Source organism: Aulonocara stuartgranti (assembly GCF_965226115.1).
Source record: "Aulonocara stuartgranti genome assembly, chromosome: 18".
In the NCBI taxonomy this organism is placed as follows: domain Eukaryota; kingdom Metazoa; phylum Chordata; class Actinopteri; order Cichliformes; family Cichlidae; genus Aulonocara; species Aulonocara stuartgranti.
Window position 1 is genome coordinate 6,666,595 of NC_138954.1, and position 15,829 is coordinate 6,682,423.

The 15,829-nt window shown below is 39.5% G+C and overlaps 1 protein-coding gene across 1 annotated transcript; it reads right to left on the minus strand.

Moving 5' to 3' along the window:
* Window positions 1–432: 432 nt before the first annotated feature.
* Window positions 433–14,643, minus strand: pitrm1 (pitrilysin metallopeptidase 1). The gene is made up of 27 exons (XM_082512220.1): window positions 14,300–14,643; window positions 13,379–13,484; window positions 13,008–13,114; window positions 12,750–12,901; window positions 12,266–12,380; window positions 11,142–11,238; window positions 10,334–10,494; window positions 9,019–9,145; window positions 8,762–8,850; window positions 8,306–8,434; window positions 7,984–8,097; window positions 7,356–7,452; window positions 6,892–7,026; window positions 6,423–6,561; window positions 6,166–6,282; window positions 5,946–6,075; window positions 4,465–4,585; window positions 4,074–4,150; window positions 3,820–3,985; window positions 2,566–2,666; window positions 2,325–2,445; window positions 2,174–2,224; window positions 1,908–2,020; window positions 1,607–1,729; window positions 1,330–1,475; window positions 856–958; window positions 433–746 (listed from the first exon to the last, which is right to left on the minus strand). Exons 1-27 carry the CDS (start codon window positions 14,344–14,346, stop codon window positions 653–655), a joined length of 3,078 nt encoding a protein of 1,025 aa, XP_082368346.1. The 5' UTR covers window positions 14,347–14,643; the 3' UTR covers window positions 433–652.
* Window positions 14,644–15,829: the final 1,186 nt, after the last annotated feature.

The following is a 15,829-nucleotide window of genomic DNA, read 5'->3' on the forward strand; positions in this document are numbered from 1 at the left end:
TTTTTTTTTTACCTCTTTTCAACCAACGGCAGTCACTCTCCTCTCCAAATAACTTCTGCTTAGCTTTCCGAGCTTCCCTCGGGTCCTCTTAATTGTTGTGACGCGTGTTCGAAATGGAGAGCGGTGCGCTTGACTTACCACACGGAGCAGCGCGAGAGTAAAGCATGAGGGAGGGTCTAATAATCGGCTCAGTCATTTTTAATGATCGTTGAAAGCCCAGATCGTAATCGTGATTAAAATTCGATTAATTGAGCAGCCCTACTAGCCACTGTGCTGCCCACTGCCTACTGTTAAAACTACCTTTAAAGTATTTGAGCCCAGGCAGAAATATTACACAAATATCTTAAATACTGGACCAATTAAGTCAATATTTGGGGAAACTAATTTCTTTCCCCCAGGAATAAAGTGTTTTAATGACTCACCAATGACAGATTTTGTATTCCAATGTCATGATGCAGCATTTAATTCTAATATGTACATAACAGAATATGAATAGGCAGTCATACAAGTATTTCAAATGGCAGACACTGATTAGGTAACTTTCTTCCTCTTTCTTTTGTGCGGTTCAGCTTTCTTTTTGCCACCATTTAAAACATTTCTGAGATAACACTTGTTCTTTGGATGACCACTTTGAAAATATCTACTGACAGTCCTATTTTATAATCCATGAAGGATCTTTTTTAATAACGTCATTCTCCGGGCCCAGAATGGCAACGCCACACGTCTTCTGACCAGCACTGAGGTACCTGCAGAAAAAAACGAGGGATTATTTTGCGGGCATAAGAAAGCTCTACTTGTTGTAAATAAACAGCAGCATCTTGACAAATTGCATTTTGCAGGATTGGTCAGTTTTACCTTTCAGCCACATCCACTAGGTTTTTATGGTCAACAGCAAAGAGTCTTTGTCTGTGACTCTGCTTCATCTCGTCCGTGACCCCACTGAGGAACTGACCCATGCCTGCACCAAAGACAGAGTCACAAGCTTTGCATCAGAACATAAAGAATGCTGAAATTACAGCTTCAGCTAAGGGATCCATTCGCTCTATAAATTCAACTGTATATTATTACTTCAAGTCTAAAATGATGCAAAATAGTTAAAGATGGGGGAAGGTAGCATGTGCACCACACTGGCTGTGAGAGTCTGAAGGCAAAGTTCTGTACAGATGCATAAACACACACAAAATTTACTCTATTATGAAGCCTTTTTGAATATTTACAGATTCATTCTCATGCAAGGACAGAATGTGTTAAAATCCTTTAAAGGTTTGATGTAAACTGATCCAGGTAGCTGCTTTCAGGGAACCTCTCATCACTCAGATGGCACCTCACCTTTGTCTGCGGGGGCCACAGGTGAGTCCACCGCTGAGAAGACTGACAGTTTGGCTTCGTCGATGTCTTGCTGGGTGAACTTTCCTGACTTTGCCCACTCGATACCGTTACCAAAAGCAGATAATGTCTGCACTGTGTTTGGATCCCTTGGACACAGAAGAGACAACACATGAGGTCAAAACTCTCCGAAATTCTTATCATAATTTGAACTTTCAATGTTTCCTGCCTTCCTTCCCTATTGATACACAGTAAACCTTTGTATTGAACTTCTACCCACCTGTAAGAGTAAAAGGTGAACAGGCCTCCTCCTATCTTGGCCCCGCCTCCATAAGCTCCGCCTTTCTCACGGATCTCTCCATGAAGAAACTTTGCTGTCATCATCCTGGCTAAGATGCACAAACTAATGAAGGAGTAAAGAGAAAGTGTTTACTGCATGCAGTTATTACAAATGCATAACTGAGAAAAAAAAAAAAAGCAACACATTTTCAGTAAAATTAAGTTAAAGAACACACTAAAGCCGCCATAAACTGTGTTACAGTTATTTACCTGCTGCTAGCAGGATGTAATGATATCGTTACCTGGCATAGTCCTTGTGGGAGAAGGGCACTGCGCGAATACTCTCACTGACAAAGTTGACAGGGAAAGGCATCTGAAAGAAAGTCTTCATTGGACATGGATGGAAGGTTGGCTCCTGAAAAATGTAAAACCGCAAATTAATTTAATTCTAAATCAGAAATGGATTACTTATTGAATTATGAAGATGTTAATTGTAACAAAACAATTCTTCAAAAATTGATCAGTGGATTAAGAAAGAAATAAAGAAAAATGTAACTATTGAACCTACTGATATTAGTTTTCTTCGTGGGCCATTGTCATCCAGAGGGTTTATCGGCTTCTGCAATAAACACAAAGATTAAAAAAAAAAAAAAATTGGATTGATTATAACAATGAATTAATTCATTTACACATATTTTGTTTTCCCTGTTCAACTTCACCTCAATAATATTTGGTCTGACAGGTTTGCGTTCCTTTCTGTTCTTAGCCACATCCTTTATAAAACCCTCCAAGTGTGCCGCTGCATCAGATACTTTCTCTGGAGTTGAGTTGATTGCACATCTATATGGACACATTTAAAATAAGATGCGTTGAGTGCCTGATATTTCACTATTTTATAGTTCATTATTTACAGTGAAATAAAGATAAAGTCTACATATAGCAGGTGTATTATGGACCCACCTCATGTTGTTTGGGTTGAAAAGGTGTATTTTGAGCCTGGGTAACGTTCGGATGATTTGGCTGAGGTCTGCTATCGCAGCTGTTCTCTTCATAAACGTAACCTGTTGTTAGAAGATGAAGTATTGGTTCCAAAGTATTGACACCATCACATCTCTACCCTTTGTTGCAGAAATTTAAAATAACATGAATAGTGATTTTAAACATACAGTACATTTTCTTTGACACAAGACACTGTTGGATGGAGTTTGGAACCAGGCCCGGGGAGCGTGCCTGAGGGCGAGCGCCTAGTTGCTGGGACTTAGTTCATGAGGCCTGGGCGGGCCTGGCCCCGAAAATGCATGGCTTGGTGTTGAACCAGTCTCCTGGAGAGGGGCTTGAATCTGTCTGAGTCTGGAGTTGCCCTTGGTGAGAGGCAGTAAGCTGGGGTGGGTATCTAAGTATCCCCTCAGCTTGCTGCCAATATGTTGGGGTTTTTCTGGTGGATGAGAGGATTTGTTCCTGGCGCCTTCAAGACAGGAAATAGGTCCTGACTGTCATCTGTAGTCCGCAGGCTGATGATTGCCTGAACATGGTCCATTGCACTGAGCTGCAGCTACAAGGTGGTTGGTGCCTGTGGTGGTGGTAACCCCCGAACCAGATGGTGGACACCTGAGGTGGAGGGAACCATTAGGTTGAAGAAGGAATCCTATCCGGCTTTGTTAGCCGGTGGGACTTTGGAGGCAGTACTTAGTAAGTACTTAGTGATGTGGACACAGTACCGGTCAGTCGAGATGAAGAGAGCTGAACATAAAAGCAAAGCTCTTAATTTACTGGTTGATCTACATCCCTACACTCGCCTATGGTCACGAGCTTTGGCTAATAACTGAAAGAACAAGATTGCAAATACAAGCGGCAGACATGAACTTTCTCCGAAGGGTGACTCAGACTATAGCCAATACACTTCCACATTGAAAGAAGCCAGTTGAGGTGGTTCCCTGAGTCAGATGCCTCAACCACCTATGTCCCACTGGGACACACTGGTGAAATTATATCTCTCAGCTGGCCTGGGGACACCTTTGTGTTCCCCCGGACATGCTAGAAGAGGTGTCCGGGGAGAGGGAGGTCTGAGGATCTCTGCCTAGGCTGCTACCTCCACAACCCGGCCCCGGATAATTAGAAGAAAATATAAAACAAACAAATAAACAAGCAAAGCAGCTTTGCGGATAGCTGGATTTTTCTGAAAGGTTAAGCCTTTATTAAAATGTACAAAGATACCTGTTCCATCCCACCAAAAGTCTCCTGGAGGTCTCCAGCTGGAGTGAGGTGACGACCCGCCCGAGTCATAGCATACAGGTGACCTGAGTATGCGATACTATTGGCCAACTCCTGTGCTGACTGCATCACCAGCACCCTCAGGCGCTCCTCGTCATCAAAGTGAGGACTAAACGACAAAATAAGACCCATTAACTGACAGTTCCATCTGTTGGTGTCGCTAGCAGTGGAAAATGTAAAAAGCTGGGAGGAGTTACCTGTTGAATATGTCGCTCCACAACTGAAACATGTGAGGAAGATTCCTCTCCAGGCACGAAGAAGATAAGAGGATACCCTGAAACAGAAGGTAGAGATCCAGATGTTCAACCACAGAAAGGAAGTGCTAAGAGCTCACTGAAGTGTCTTTAGAGATAAAGTCTTGGTCTAAAGTTTAATTCTATCCTTCATGAATTATTTGATTATTTATTATTATTTTTCATTTGTTATTTCTTTTCAGAGAGGCCAACAGATTCAGTTCATGCCACTGTGCACTGTGTAAAAACACAAGGAATCAAGCTGAAAGCTACTTTCTGTTTTGCATTTTGCACACAGCAATGATCACAGATAGAAAGGTGTTATTGGCTTAAAACACACTTAGCTGGCACTGACCTGCTCATATGTATCCAGCTCGTTGCAGTCAGTGATGACCTGAGTGGAAACAGACATGCCCCCTGTCCTCAGCTCCATCTGCTGGGCCTGCTGCCTATAGTCCAGAGCTCCACAGCCCATCCTAATTAAACAGACAAACATATGCGGACACACAAACAGACATTTGAAAAATCTTTAATACTCCATTGTGCAATCCATTTGGCATTGCATCACAGTCTGATAATTTTTTTTCAACAACCTAATCTTTTTTTATGTTTTCCACTGTGATTACACCACAGCACACTTACCTTATTAAGGTCCCCAATAACCACCGAAAAGCAGCGCACATTTCAGTGCTTTTTTTTTCCTGAGCTGTGATACACTTTTAGCCAATCGTTTTACGTTTCCGAGAATAGTAGGCGGGGCCAGGTACGTACGTTCTGTTAGCGCAGAGCTACAGATTAAAAATGTCCAAGGCGAAGCGGTTAAAAGTCTGGCTGTACTTCACAGCAAAATATGCAAACTCAGCAGCCTGCAACAAGTGCTTTAAGCTGATACTGTGATACTGTCAAAGGAGGTAACACCTCAAATCTCATGAAACACCTGGCGACGCATAGCGTTTTTTTAAAAGCCGAGAAATGCGCCGTATTTGATGGCAGCAGCAGCCGTTCTTCTCTGCGTGAGTAGCTTAATGTTGTTCTTGTGTGATTTACGTTTAGTAGGCTAACCACGTTATTACATTAATGCATGTAAGGTGAACTAGCAAACATCATCATAGCTACATGCGGCTGTCTTCTTGTTTGATGGCAGATACTCCCTTCACCCTGGCCAAAAAGGCTAAAATGACCAAAGAAAAAGTGGAAAACAGTTAAAGATGAGAGGTTTTTGGACAAAGTTTGTGTTTTTTCCATTGTTTAAGCGCTGCTTCCAGCCAAGAGTGATACCATATATGCCCCATAGCTGCAGAAAAGGCTAACATTGTTATCTTTTTACAAAAAAACAGCTGAACATGAGAGGTTTTTGGACCAATTTTGTGTTCTCCATTCTTTAAGCACCGGTTTGAGCACCGTTTGAGCACCGGCACTGTTTCAAAAGTACCGATTTGGCACCGGTATCGGATAAAACCTAAACGATACCCATCCCTAGTCCCCAAAGACTGTGTTCACATGAGTCAACACCAAATATTAACAGGCAAACCAGAAAACCCAGAAGAGATTACCAGCTCAGTGCTAAACTGGTTTTCAAATAACATTTGAAAATAAAATAAATATTCAAAGCTGAAAAAGAATTCAAAGATCAGCTTCAGTCTGTAGTATTAATCAGCACAAAGTAATCCAGAAAACTTGATAAGTATTTCATTTGGAAATATTTAAAAGTATTTAAAGAATGATGTATCAGCAGGAAGAGACATTTACCAGGACTCCTGAGCGCTAATCCTTGCTAGTAAGCACCGCATTTCAGATTCATCTTGTTCTGGTCTTGCAGACCAACAGGTTACTCACTTGGTAATAACACTGCAGAAGAGCGGGACGAAAACCTTGAGGTCCTCTGGAAGGGTGTTGAGATTACACAAAGCTCTGAAGTACACCAAACCATTGGTGGGCTGCTCACAGTACTGGACCGGAACGCCTCCTATGAAGAATGAGAAAGTGCTCTATATACAGTTTATATAAGACAACAGTTTTCGTCACACGCTCTTTGTAAATCAGCATAGACTCACACCTGCAGTGCTTATTTGAACAGGAGTGATGGGTATCGTTGGCTCGATGTCGGACACTTTGAGTGCTGGCAGGCAGGAGACATCCTGGGTTTGACTCTGAGCAGCCAGCAGCTCCAGACCTTTCCGAGAAGAAAAATCACATTATACTAACATCTACTGAATGCAGACCTGTCTTAATATACAATGCTTCAGGTCGGTAATATTCAGTTTAACAGATTACACCCACGAGTGATCAATCTTCTGGCAGTTCAAATGTTACCTTTCTCATAGATCTGCTTTCTGTCGCTGTCAGAAAGAACCTCGATTTTCTTCTGAAGTTTCTCCTCCTCAGCTTTGGCCTGTTTCTCCAGGTAGGACTCCTCTGGGCTCATTGACAGAGTCAGTCGGTGTGTGTTCTCCTAAAAACCAGTCAATGACAATTAATCCGAGGTGGCATCCTTTGTTAGCAAATACCTGCTCTGCATTATCCTTGTTAAAGCATTTATATATTTATGTTATATGTTTTTTCATTTGTTTCACGAAAGGACTCAGGAAATGTTTTTTGATACTACAACATAAGAAATAAACTGTCAACTATGAAACAAAGTATTTTATTATACTCTCAGCCTGTAACTGTGCAATTTATCTTCCCAACAATGTTAAATAGTAAAGCCCTGAACCTGTAAGTAACATAATTTAATGAAGACATACAAACAAAAAATATTTCAAACACTATGTGCTTAAATCACCTTAAAGTATTGCCTGACTTTCTCCTGGAGAAAGCGACGGTTTTCCTTCAGGGCTTGTCTGAACTTGGCAACACTGTCACTGATCTGCAGCAGCTCCACCGGGTCCCCATCATGGTTCCACGATGAAGCTATGTACTAATAACATAAGATGAATAAAGGTTTTGGTGAGGAATTTACTAGGATTATTTACACCTTATAATATATAAAACTCTTAAACACTGTACCAAAGACAGCCTCCCAAAAAATAACAACAGTTAAATTCACATTCTTGATTTGTACAGAATTTAAACGAAAAAACAGGGGAAACAAACATTCAATGTGAGGTTTTATGCAAAATGAACACACACTAATAAACAGCACTGCAAAGCCATACTTGGACGTAGGCGGTATGTTTTTACAACTACAAGTGCCCTTGTAGTTGTAAAAACAAAATAAAGGTCACAGATAAACAACAGTAAACTCACCGAGGCCAGAGACAGGCCGAAGTTTGTGGTCTGATGTTTAATCTGGATCTCAAGCTTATGGATAAGGGCCTCAATCCTTCTCTCCTCAAAGCCATTCCTTTGTTAAATGACAAGTGTGAAAATTATTCTTTGGCTTCTTCCTTCTTTCCTGTTTTAGCTTTTTTCAACAATTAAATCTTAAGTCATACATATGCTTTAAACCCTACAGTAAAGATCCTGCTGTATTCTGTCGCTCACTCTGTGCAGAGAAAGTAAAAGTCCTGAGGTATAAATGTTACAGAAATATTGGTTTTTCAGTAAATACAACAAGTCTGTCATATTTTGTAAATTGTAACTTATAAGTGGCAAAGCTGTGCCTCCTCTCACTGCTCACCAATGGAACTAAATGCTTAACCAATTCGTGAACACACTCAAAAAACAAAACAAAAACATTAGAAAGACCCATGACTTTTATTTTGCCCAGTAAAAAATTGAAAAATTGATTCCAGCATACAATGTTTTATTTGTTTTCCTACATTTTTAAAATCTGCTACATAAAGTGCAAGATAACAGTTGCTGTATAGGCTTTAGTTTGTTACGCCAAAGAAGGAAATTTTGACAAGAGAGGAGACTTGATCAGGGAACTTACTCTATAATTTTATCGATGGTTTGGCTGATGATCTGCTTCACTCTCTCTATATCCTCCTCATCAACTCCCTGCAGTCCGATACTGAACGACGCCTCTTTGGTGCTGCCATCATATCTGCAGGATGCAACACTTGTATCAATACTCCACAAGTACATGCAGGTTATGGATGCTTAAATGGAATTCTTGCGTAACAAGTGGTAAGAGAATTTGTGAAGAGTAAGTAGGTATACAGACCCAAACTGTATGCATCAGTTATTAAACTTCCAACAAAACTGGTGAAATTAAAGGTTTGATGTGGATGTTATAACGCCTGCACACATACCCAACAACAGAAGAGAAGTCTGTTCCCAGTTTGGGTTCGATGAGAGATTTGTAGAAGGGAGAGTTTGGCCCAGAGATCATCAGAGAAGACAGCAGGCTGAGAGTGAGTCCTTCAAATGCATCAGTGATGCTAAAGAGAAAAACAACAATAAGAAAAAAAAACACCCATTTTTACTGTCAGGAACACTATGGGAGAGTCAATGTTGAAACTTTAACAGGAACTTTCCTTAATGTGTGAAGCACTGTGTCACAGTGGGTTCTTATGGGTTAAAATGGTTCTTGAAAAATTATCTACAAAAAGGACTATATAAAACAACCTAATTGAAATAAAAAAAAAAAAGATCAACTCTAAAAGAGGAAGAAGTATGTGGGGTTACATCTCATGTTGAACTTGTTGAACTGATTTTTAGCAGATATCTCTACAGGACACAGCAGGAAATAAATGATATAATCTTACTCTCCCAGCAGATAGCTCACACACACTGTGTTCTGCTTGTTTGGATCTGGAGCCAGAGGATCAGGACTGCAAGTCACATGGTCCTCTTTCTGGGAGAAAAACAAATATTCACAAATCAAATATTCAACTACCTTTTGTAGCAACTAAAAGCATTCTTTGAAATGATAAAAGAAACAGAACTTTGTTTATCTGATTCAAGGCAAAATAGATTATCACTACAACCCACTGCAGCAGAGACACACTTAATGTGAGCTTACAGGACTGGTCCAACGTGGCTGAGAAGGAACTTCTGTTTTCGGGTCGATGCAGGCAAACTTGGACAAAGCTTCTTCTTGAATCTGCTTCAGATGAGGTTCTAAAGGCAAATCTCCATAAGTGAAGAACCTAGATGTAAGAAAACATTTAAAAACAAAAATCTCGTTTGTTTATAGGGCAAGATATTCTAATGTTCCCAGTTCACATTTATTTTACAAAACAACCCCAAAACGCTTCAACCATAATTAGTCATATTTAGGGATGGGTATCGTTTAGGTTTTATCCGATACCGGTGCCAAATCGGTACTTTTGAAACGGTGCCGGTGCTCAAACGGTGCTCAAACCGGTGCTTAAAGACTGGAGAACACAAAATTGGTCCAAAAACCTCTCATGTTCAGCTGTTTTTTTGTAAAAAGATAACAATGTTAGCCTTTTCTGCAGCTATGGGGCATATATGGTATCACTCTTGGCTGGAAGCAGCGCTTAATCAATGGGAAAAAACACAAACTTTGTCCAAAAACCTCTCATCTTTAACTGTTTTCCACTTTTTCTTTGGTCATTTTAGCCTTTTTGGCCAGGGTGAAGGGAGTATCTGCCATCAAACAAGAAGACAGCCGCATGTAGCTATGACGGTGTTTGCTAGTTCACCTTACATGCATTAATGTAATAACGTGGTTAGCCTACTCAACGTAAATCACACGCGAACAACATTAAGCTACTCACGCAGAGAAGAACGGCTGCTGCTGCCATCATCATCCGTCATCATTTCTGCTACACTGACAGGGCTAGGGGCCAGGACTCTCCTCTTCGTGTTTTTGGGAGATATTGCTAACTCCAGGTCCGATAACTGGCAACCCACGCACAGTAGATGTGCTCGGTGTGAGGTCTCGCAGCAAGCTATCATACGGCGCATTTCTGGGCTTTTAAAAAAAACCCGCTATGCGTCGCCAGGTGTTTCATCGGATTTGAGGAGTTACCTCCTTTGACAGTATCAGCTTAAAGCACTTGTTGCAGGCTGCTGAGTTTGCATATTTTGCTGTGAAGTACAGCCAGACTTTTGACCGCTTCGCCTTGGGCATTTTTAATCTGTAGCTCTGCTCTAAAAGAACGTACGTACCTGGACCCGCCTACTATCCTCGGAAACGTAAAATTATTGGCTAGAAGTGTATCACAGCTCAGGAAAAAAAAGCACCGAAATAAAGCACCGAAATGTGCGCTGCTTTTCGGTCTGGTTACTACCGTTTATGTGACACCGGTACCCATCCCTAGTCATATTCTTACAGTAACTCTGGATGATTTATGCATGTGCCTATTTACCTTGCGTTGCTGGGATGGTAGTGTGTGGCATGGAATTGTTTAAGTTGCTCCCATGTAAGGTCAGGAATGGCCAGAGGTTCTCCCCCTGACACCACAGAGTAGGTATGGTCAGGATACAGTTTGTTCTGGAGGTGCTGGGCGTACAGACGCTCATTGTCTGACTGTAAGTACACACAGCAAGAAACATTATTCTAAACTAAACATTTATTACAAACATTTTCTGTTTTTATAAATGAAAAAGCTTAAAGTTGGTTTGCAGCAGGCACTCTGTTAATTTTGAACAAAGTCATACTTCTTACTCTTTTTTTTGAGTCCACACACAGACACAGTGTAACCCTGTCTCCAGTGTTTTCTTATCATCCACCATCTTATCAGTTCAAGGCTAAACGCTGTTTATTTACACAGTTAAAGTGCCAGAGTGACAATTTTTATTAGACAAAGAAAAAAAAGGAGTGCTGTTCAGAAGAATTTATTACTTTCCTGCTTTTTTTCTTATTCTTCTTCTTTTCTTTTTTTTTTAAAGTTATGCAGTCGTTAAAGGCTTCTGTAAGTGTGAACTGCCTCAAGCAGTTTTTATTGATTTTTAAAAAAAAAAAGAAAGAAAGAAAAAGTCATATGAAAGTAAAGTATTTCTCTTAAGTATGAAAAAAGAAATTGAAAAAAAAAATAAATTAAAAAAAAAAGAGTTGTTTACTTTGCATTTGATGGAGAGTTTGTAACCGAAAAGTACCCGAGGTGGGGAAAAAAGAGCATTTATGAAAATATTATATTCTATACATTTAGAAGCTTTGTGGCTGTGTCAACTTACAAAAGCACCCTTCATTTCATTAAACACCACTCCTTTAAACATTAGAGGGGAGTTGTTATCTGTGGGGTCTTCATTCTCCAGCCTCCAGCCTTCCTGCCTGGAAAATAAACCACAGACAATCAGATCAGACAGCCAGGCTTTCTTAGCTGGCTCAACAAAAAACCTAAAACCCCAGTCGGTGATAACAGGTATTATATTGGTGGTTATTGGTTTTATCTTTGAAGCTGGGCTTCCTGATTCTGCCTGTGCTCACATAAAAACTAGGGTTTCATGAGACATACGACTGAACAAAATAATCACTGAGTGACACCAAGTTCAACCAGAGAGGTGATGATGATGATGATGACGACAACTGGTAATAAAAATCTGTAACGAACCAAGAATTAACAGTAAAATGTAACCTTGTTGTAAAGAGAATAAGAGATTACTGCTGCAGAGGTTTCATCACATAGAGCGACAAAATTAAGATTTTAAATTTAACACTGAGTGAAGTCGCGCTGCTGTTTTATTTCTCAGGTGTCGACAGCACAAAAGAAATCTGAAACTTTAAACTGAATACATTTAAACATCAAAGTTTACTGTCCCACAGTCTAACAAAGGAACCGCCCAAATCACTTCAGTTTGTCTTCAGATCAAACAATGTCTCATACAGTTTGCCCTTCTTTAACTTCTTTAAGTGATTTTTGTACGGTACACTTTATCAGCTTGTACATATGAAACATATTGTCCAAGCACAGACTCTACATTGTACCTAAAACATGCTGTAAATAAAAGAATTGTTGAAAACATGGCACTTCTGGACGACTTCAAACTAAAACTTGGTGATTCATGCTGATTTAGCCAGATAAATAACGCCACTTTGCTGACACAGAAACCTCAGACTTTAATAGCTTAATGAGGCTGATTGACTTTAATCTAACTTTGTAGTTCACCCCTCAGCTATCTTCATTTCATCAGAGAGAACAGATCGGACACACAATCTATACTTCTCATCACTGAAGTGCCACAATAACGGCATCATATCTGAAAATAAAACTTGTTTACCGTTTTGCACTTGATTGCAGTACAAACTTAATTGCAGTTACACTCGTAAATGTAAATACGTAACGATGATCTAAACTCACCAGAAATCCTGCTCTCGTAAACAAGGAAAAAAAACTGCATCCAGATACACCGATAGAAGATTCTGGAAGTCCTTCCCATTTTGGGTTGAGAACGGATACATGGTGTAGTCACTGGCTGTTTATCAATAATGGGAAAGGTCTCATCAGAAATGTGAGAAATAACCAACAATCATTTAGAATACCTTTCATTTTCTTTTGAAGCTGAATGATAAAATAATGACTGGTTTTTGATTAAATAACCACTTAGCTTGCACTTCTGAGAATTAACTTTATTTGGTGCATGGAAACACTCATTGTTATTATTTAACGCAATAAGTAAATATAAAAAGCATAAATAACATAAATTAAGAATAAATATAAAAATCCAAATGTAAACACATTACAGTGCAAGAATTTACATGACTAATGAACAAGCTTTCACAGCTTTTCTCTCGTGGACTTGTAGGTCACACAGTCAATTGACGTCCAAGTTATGCTTCCATACCTGTGAATGCATTCATGAAGGTGGACAGCGACCTATTGAGCATCTTGAAGAAGGGGTCTCTGCAGGGATATTTCTCAGATCCACACAGCACTGTATGCTCCAGGATGTGTGGTACCCCTGTGCTGTCCATGGGGGTCGTCCTGAACTGGACACTAAGGGAGAGAGACTTTAAGTATTTTTAAAAGGCTAGATTATTTTTATATAGTTTTGTTATGACTTGAGCAAAACAAACAAACAAAAAAGCCCCACAACGCTAACCTGAAGAGGTTGTTGGAGTCATCCCGTGCTGCATGCAGATACTGAGCTCCAGTTTTATCGTGCGTCAGCTTCACTGCTGTGAGAAACAGGTCAGGGACCGCTACAACCTGGGAAGGAACAGAATTAGTAGCTTTGATCACAAATGGTTTGAGAGCAGGTTCATAAAGGATCATAGCTCACAGCAAGATAAATGGAAGTTCAGTCAACAATAAAAGAAATGTCACAACAGATCTCTCACATTTACCTGTAGAGAACAGTTCCACATTTTTGAAACACGTCTTAAAATATTTTACAAGCTAACCCCACATAACTTAGTTATACTGCATTAATGTCACCTAACAGAGTCAAGCCAAAATTTAAAGTGTTCCTACTTCTTTGACCGTAAAGCCGTGGATCTTCTGCCCCGGTTGGTACTGAAGGGCTCTCTCTCTGGCTGAAGTGCTCTTCAGCCTCCATGTGTGCTGCTGTCCATTGAAACTTAAAGAAAAAAAGGAGTGCAAAGTTTAGTAGGTATTTTTACAAAGAATATAAAATATATCATACAAAATAATCATAATACATAATTTAATAATGGTTATTGTGGTTTACAGTAGATGCCAAAGTTTCAGTTATGATGTTCCTCTGAAAATGTTGAGGTTAAAGGGCTGGACTGAAAGCCAATGCCCAAAGAAAAACTCTGAATGACCGTCAGAAAGCCTGGAGAACTACTGCTCAAGAAACATTAAAAATGCCAAGAAGGTATAGTTACTTGGAAAAAAAAAAACTATAAAGAAATGAGGGATGACTCAAGACTTTTGAGCACTATTGCACTTTTTTGGGACTTTTTGACCATATCCACCATGTCTTTTCAGACATGCCCACCCAGGTAAGAGTCTACTAAGACAATTTCCAGTTGGGACCACAGGCAAATACTAATCACAACAAATCTCAGAATGACTTCAAATGGTACAACACCTGTGCCGGCTCATAGAAAGCCTTTATCAAACCCTAAATTAGCTATCGTTACCCGTCACTGGAACAAAATGCAGACATTTAACCTCTACTACAGCTCCTAAAGCAATAATAACTGATTACTGGCTATAAACAGTAACGCTAACTCTGAAGCCATAGGTTCTCATCATTGATTGCATCAGCTTTTTCATCAGTCTTGTTTCTACTATTGTATATAAAGTAACAATATTTGAACTACACATCAAGGTTAACACTGTCTTTCTGTCTAGACAGAGTCGACAAAACACACACACAAAATTCCCTAATTAACGGTTAGCTTCAGGACGTCTTGGAAAACTCACCTTAAGTATCGAAGTTTCTGGAACACTGACTTCGTCTGTCGAAACATTGTTACTAAATTAAGTTACTACCCCTACCCTTAAAGTGCCCAGTTTTAAACTTACACACACTCCTACGGGTTAATTGTCATTATTTGACTGAGCATCCTGTGCCGTCTGCTACCTAACATGCCGTGTGTAGCGGTGCCGTTGACGTTGAATGGGAACGTACACGTAAAAATGGCTGCGACACCGGCGCGCGTCGCAGATCTGACAACAGGTTTCTGCTCGATTTCACCGATCCTACAGCACTGCAATTCTACAGTTACCGACTGAGCAGTTTTTACCACGCGGAAAGCTGAACATTCACCTCGAAGCGTCCCTGTTTGTGATTGGTCAACGTTGAAGAAGAGGAGCTACAATTGGTTAAGCAATGTAAGGTCTCCGAAGTTACTAAACGGTGACTAGAGGGTTTTTTTGAAGGACATTTAAAAACGATCTAATTAGGGACTTTAATTTTGTTACAATTTGTAAAGAACAACAATCTAAATAACGTCATTCCGCTCTCTAAAAGTTTATTAAACTTTAAAAACAAAACACAAATACAGTACAAATTTATATTTAATGCAGTTACAAACAACCTCCAGCAGATGTCAGCATAAGATCGCATTAATTTGACAAAAGATAATTCTCTTCGAGCACGTTTGTATTAGTTTTATCCCCACCCCCCTTTTTTTGTAGCACTCATTTCAAAAAGGTAAACTGTGATTAAAAATGCAAATGTACAATTTTGCTTTCAAGCAGTGCATACACAATCTGACCCAATATTTATTTCAAACAATATTAATGTATATATTAAAACACAGTTTTTAAACCTATGTTGCTGTCATGTTTGCCATGAAATTGCAAAATGGTTTCACTGTAGGAGAAAGCTTGAACACGAATAGACCTAAATAATCTCTGTTATGTTCATCTTTGTCAAAATAACGATTAAGTTACTTTATAGCAGACTATTAATCTTTTTTTTCTTAAAAAAATCATCATGACAGTTGTGCGACTGATTAACGGTCTGTTGTGCCTTACAACTGTGTTAAAATTCCTTTCGATCATTGACATGCAGAGAGTTTTTTGCACTTAAATCCAAGTCTGAGCTGGCTGCAGGATTAGAAATATTTCATCACCATGCTCTATCTGCTTTAGGTTCATTTAATTTTTTTCTAAATTACAGAGTATTTCTTCTTCAGTAGTTTCACAGTAAAAAAAAAAAAAAGAACTGTAAAGTTGCCAGTGCTCTATAGCCTATATAAATAGAGTGTACATATACTTGAAACTGTATTCTGGACTAAAGCTCTATCTCACTTTAGGTTCTTTGCAGACTCATGTAGATGCATACATTAATTTATTGATTTGTACTTTCTTAAGGAAAAAAATGGATACAGTGATGCAACACAAAGTAATGTCACAAACTAAACCTTCGTTTTTGCTCACCCCTCACCATTTGGCACCCTGACGACAGTTGTTCAGTTTTTCTTTTCATTCCTATTCACAACTGCA

Coding starts and splice junctions, on each gene's coding strand:
- pitrm1 (XM_082512220.1), bottom strand. CDS start 14,346: ATGTTTCGACAGACGAAGTCAGTGTTCCAGAAACTTCGATACTTAAG. Junction 12,902..13,007: donor GACTCCAACAACCTCTTCAG/GTTAGCGTTGTG, acceptor TCTCTCCCTTAG/TGTCCAGTTCAGGACGACCC. Junction 3,986..4,073: donor TGGAGCGACATATTCAACAG/GTAACTCCTCCC, acceptor TTTGTCGTTTAG/TCCTCACTTTGATGACGAGG.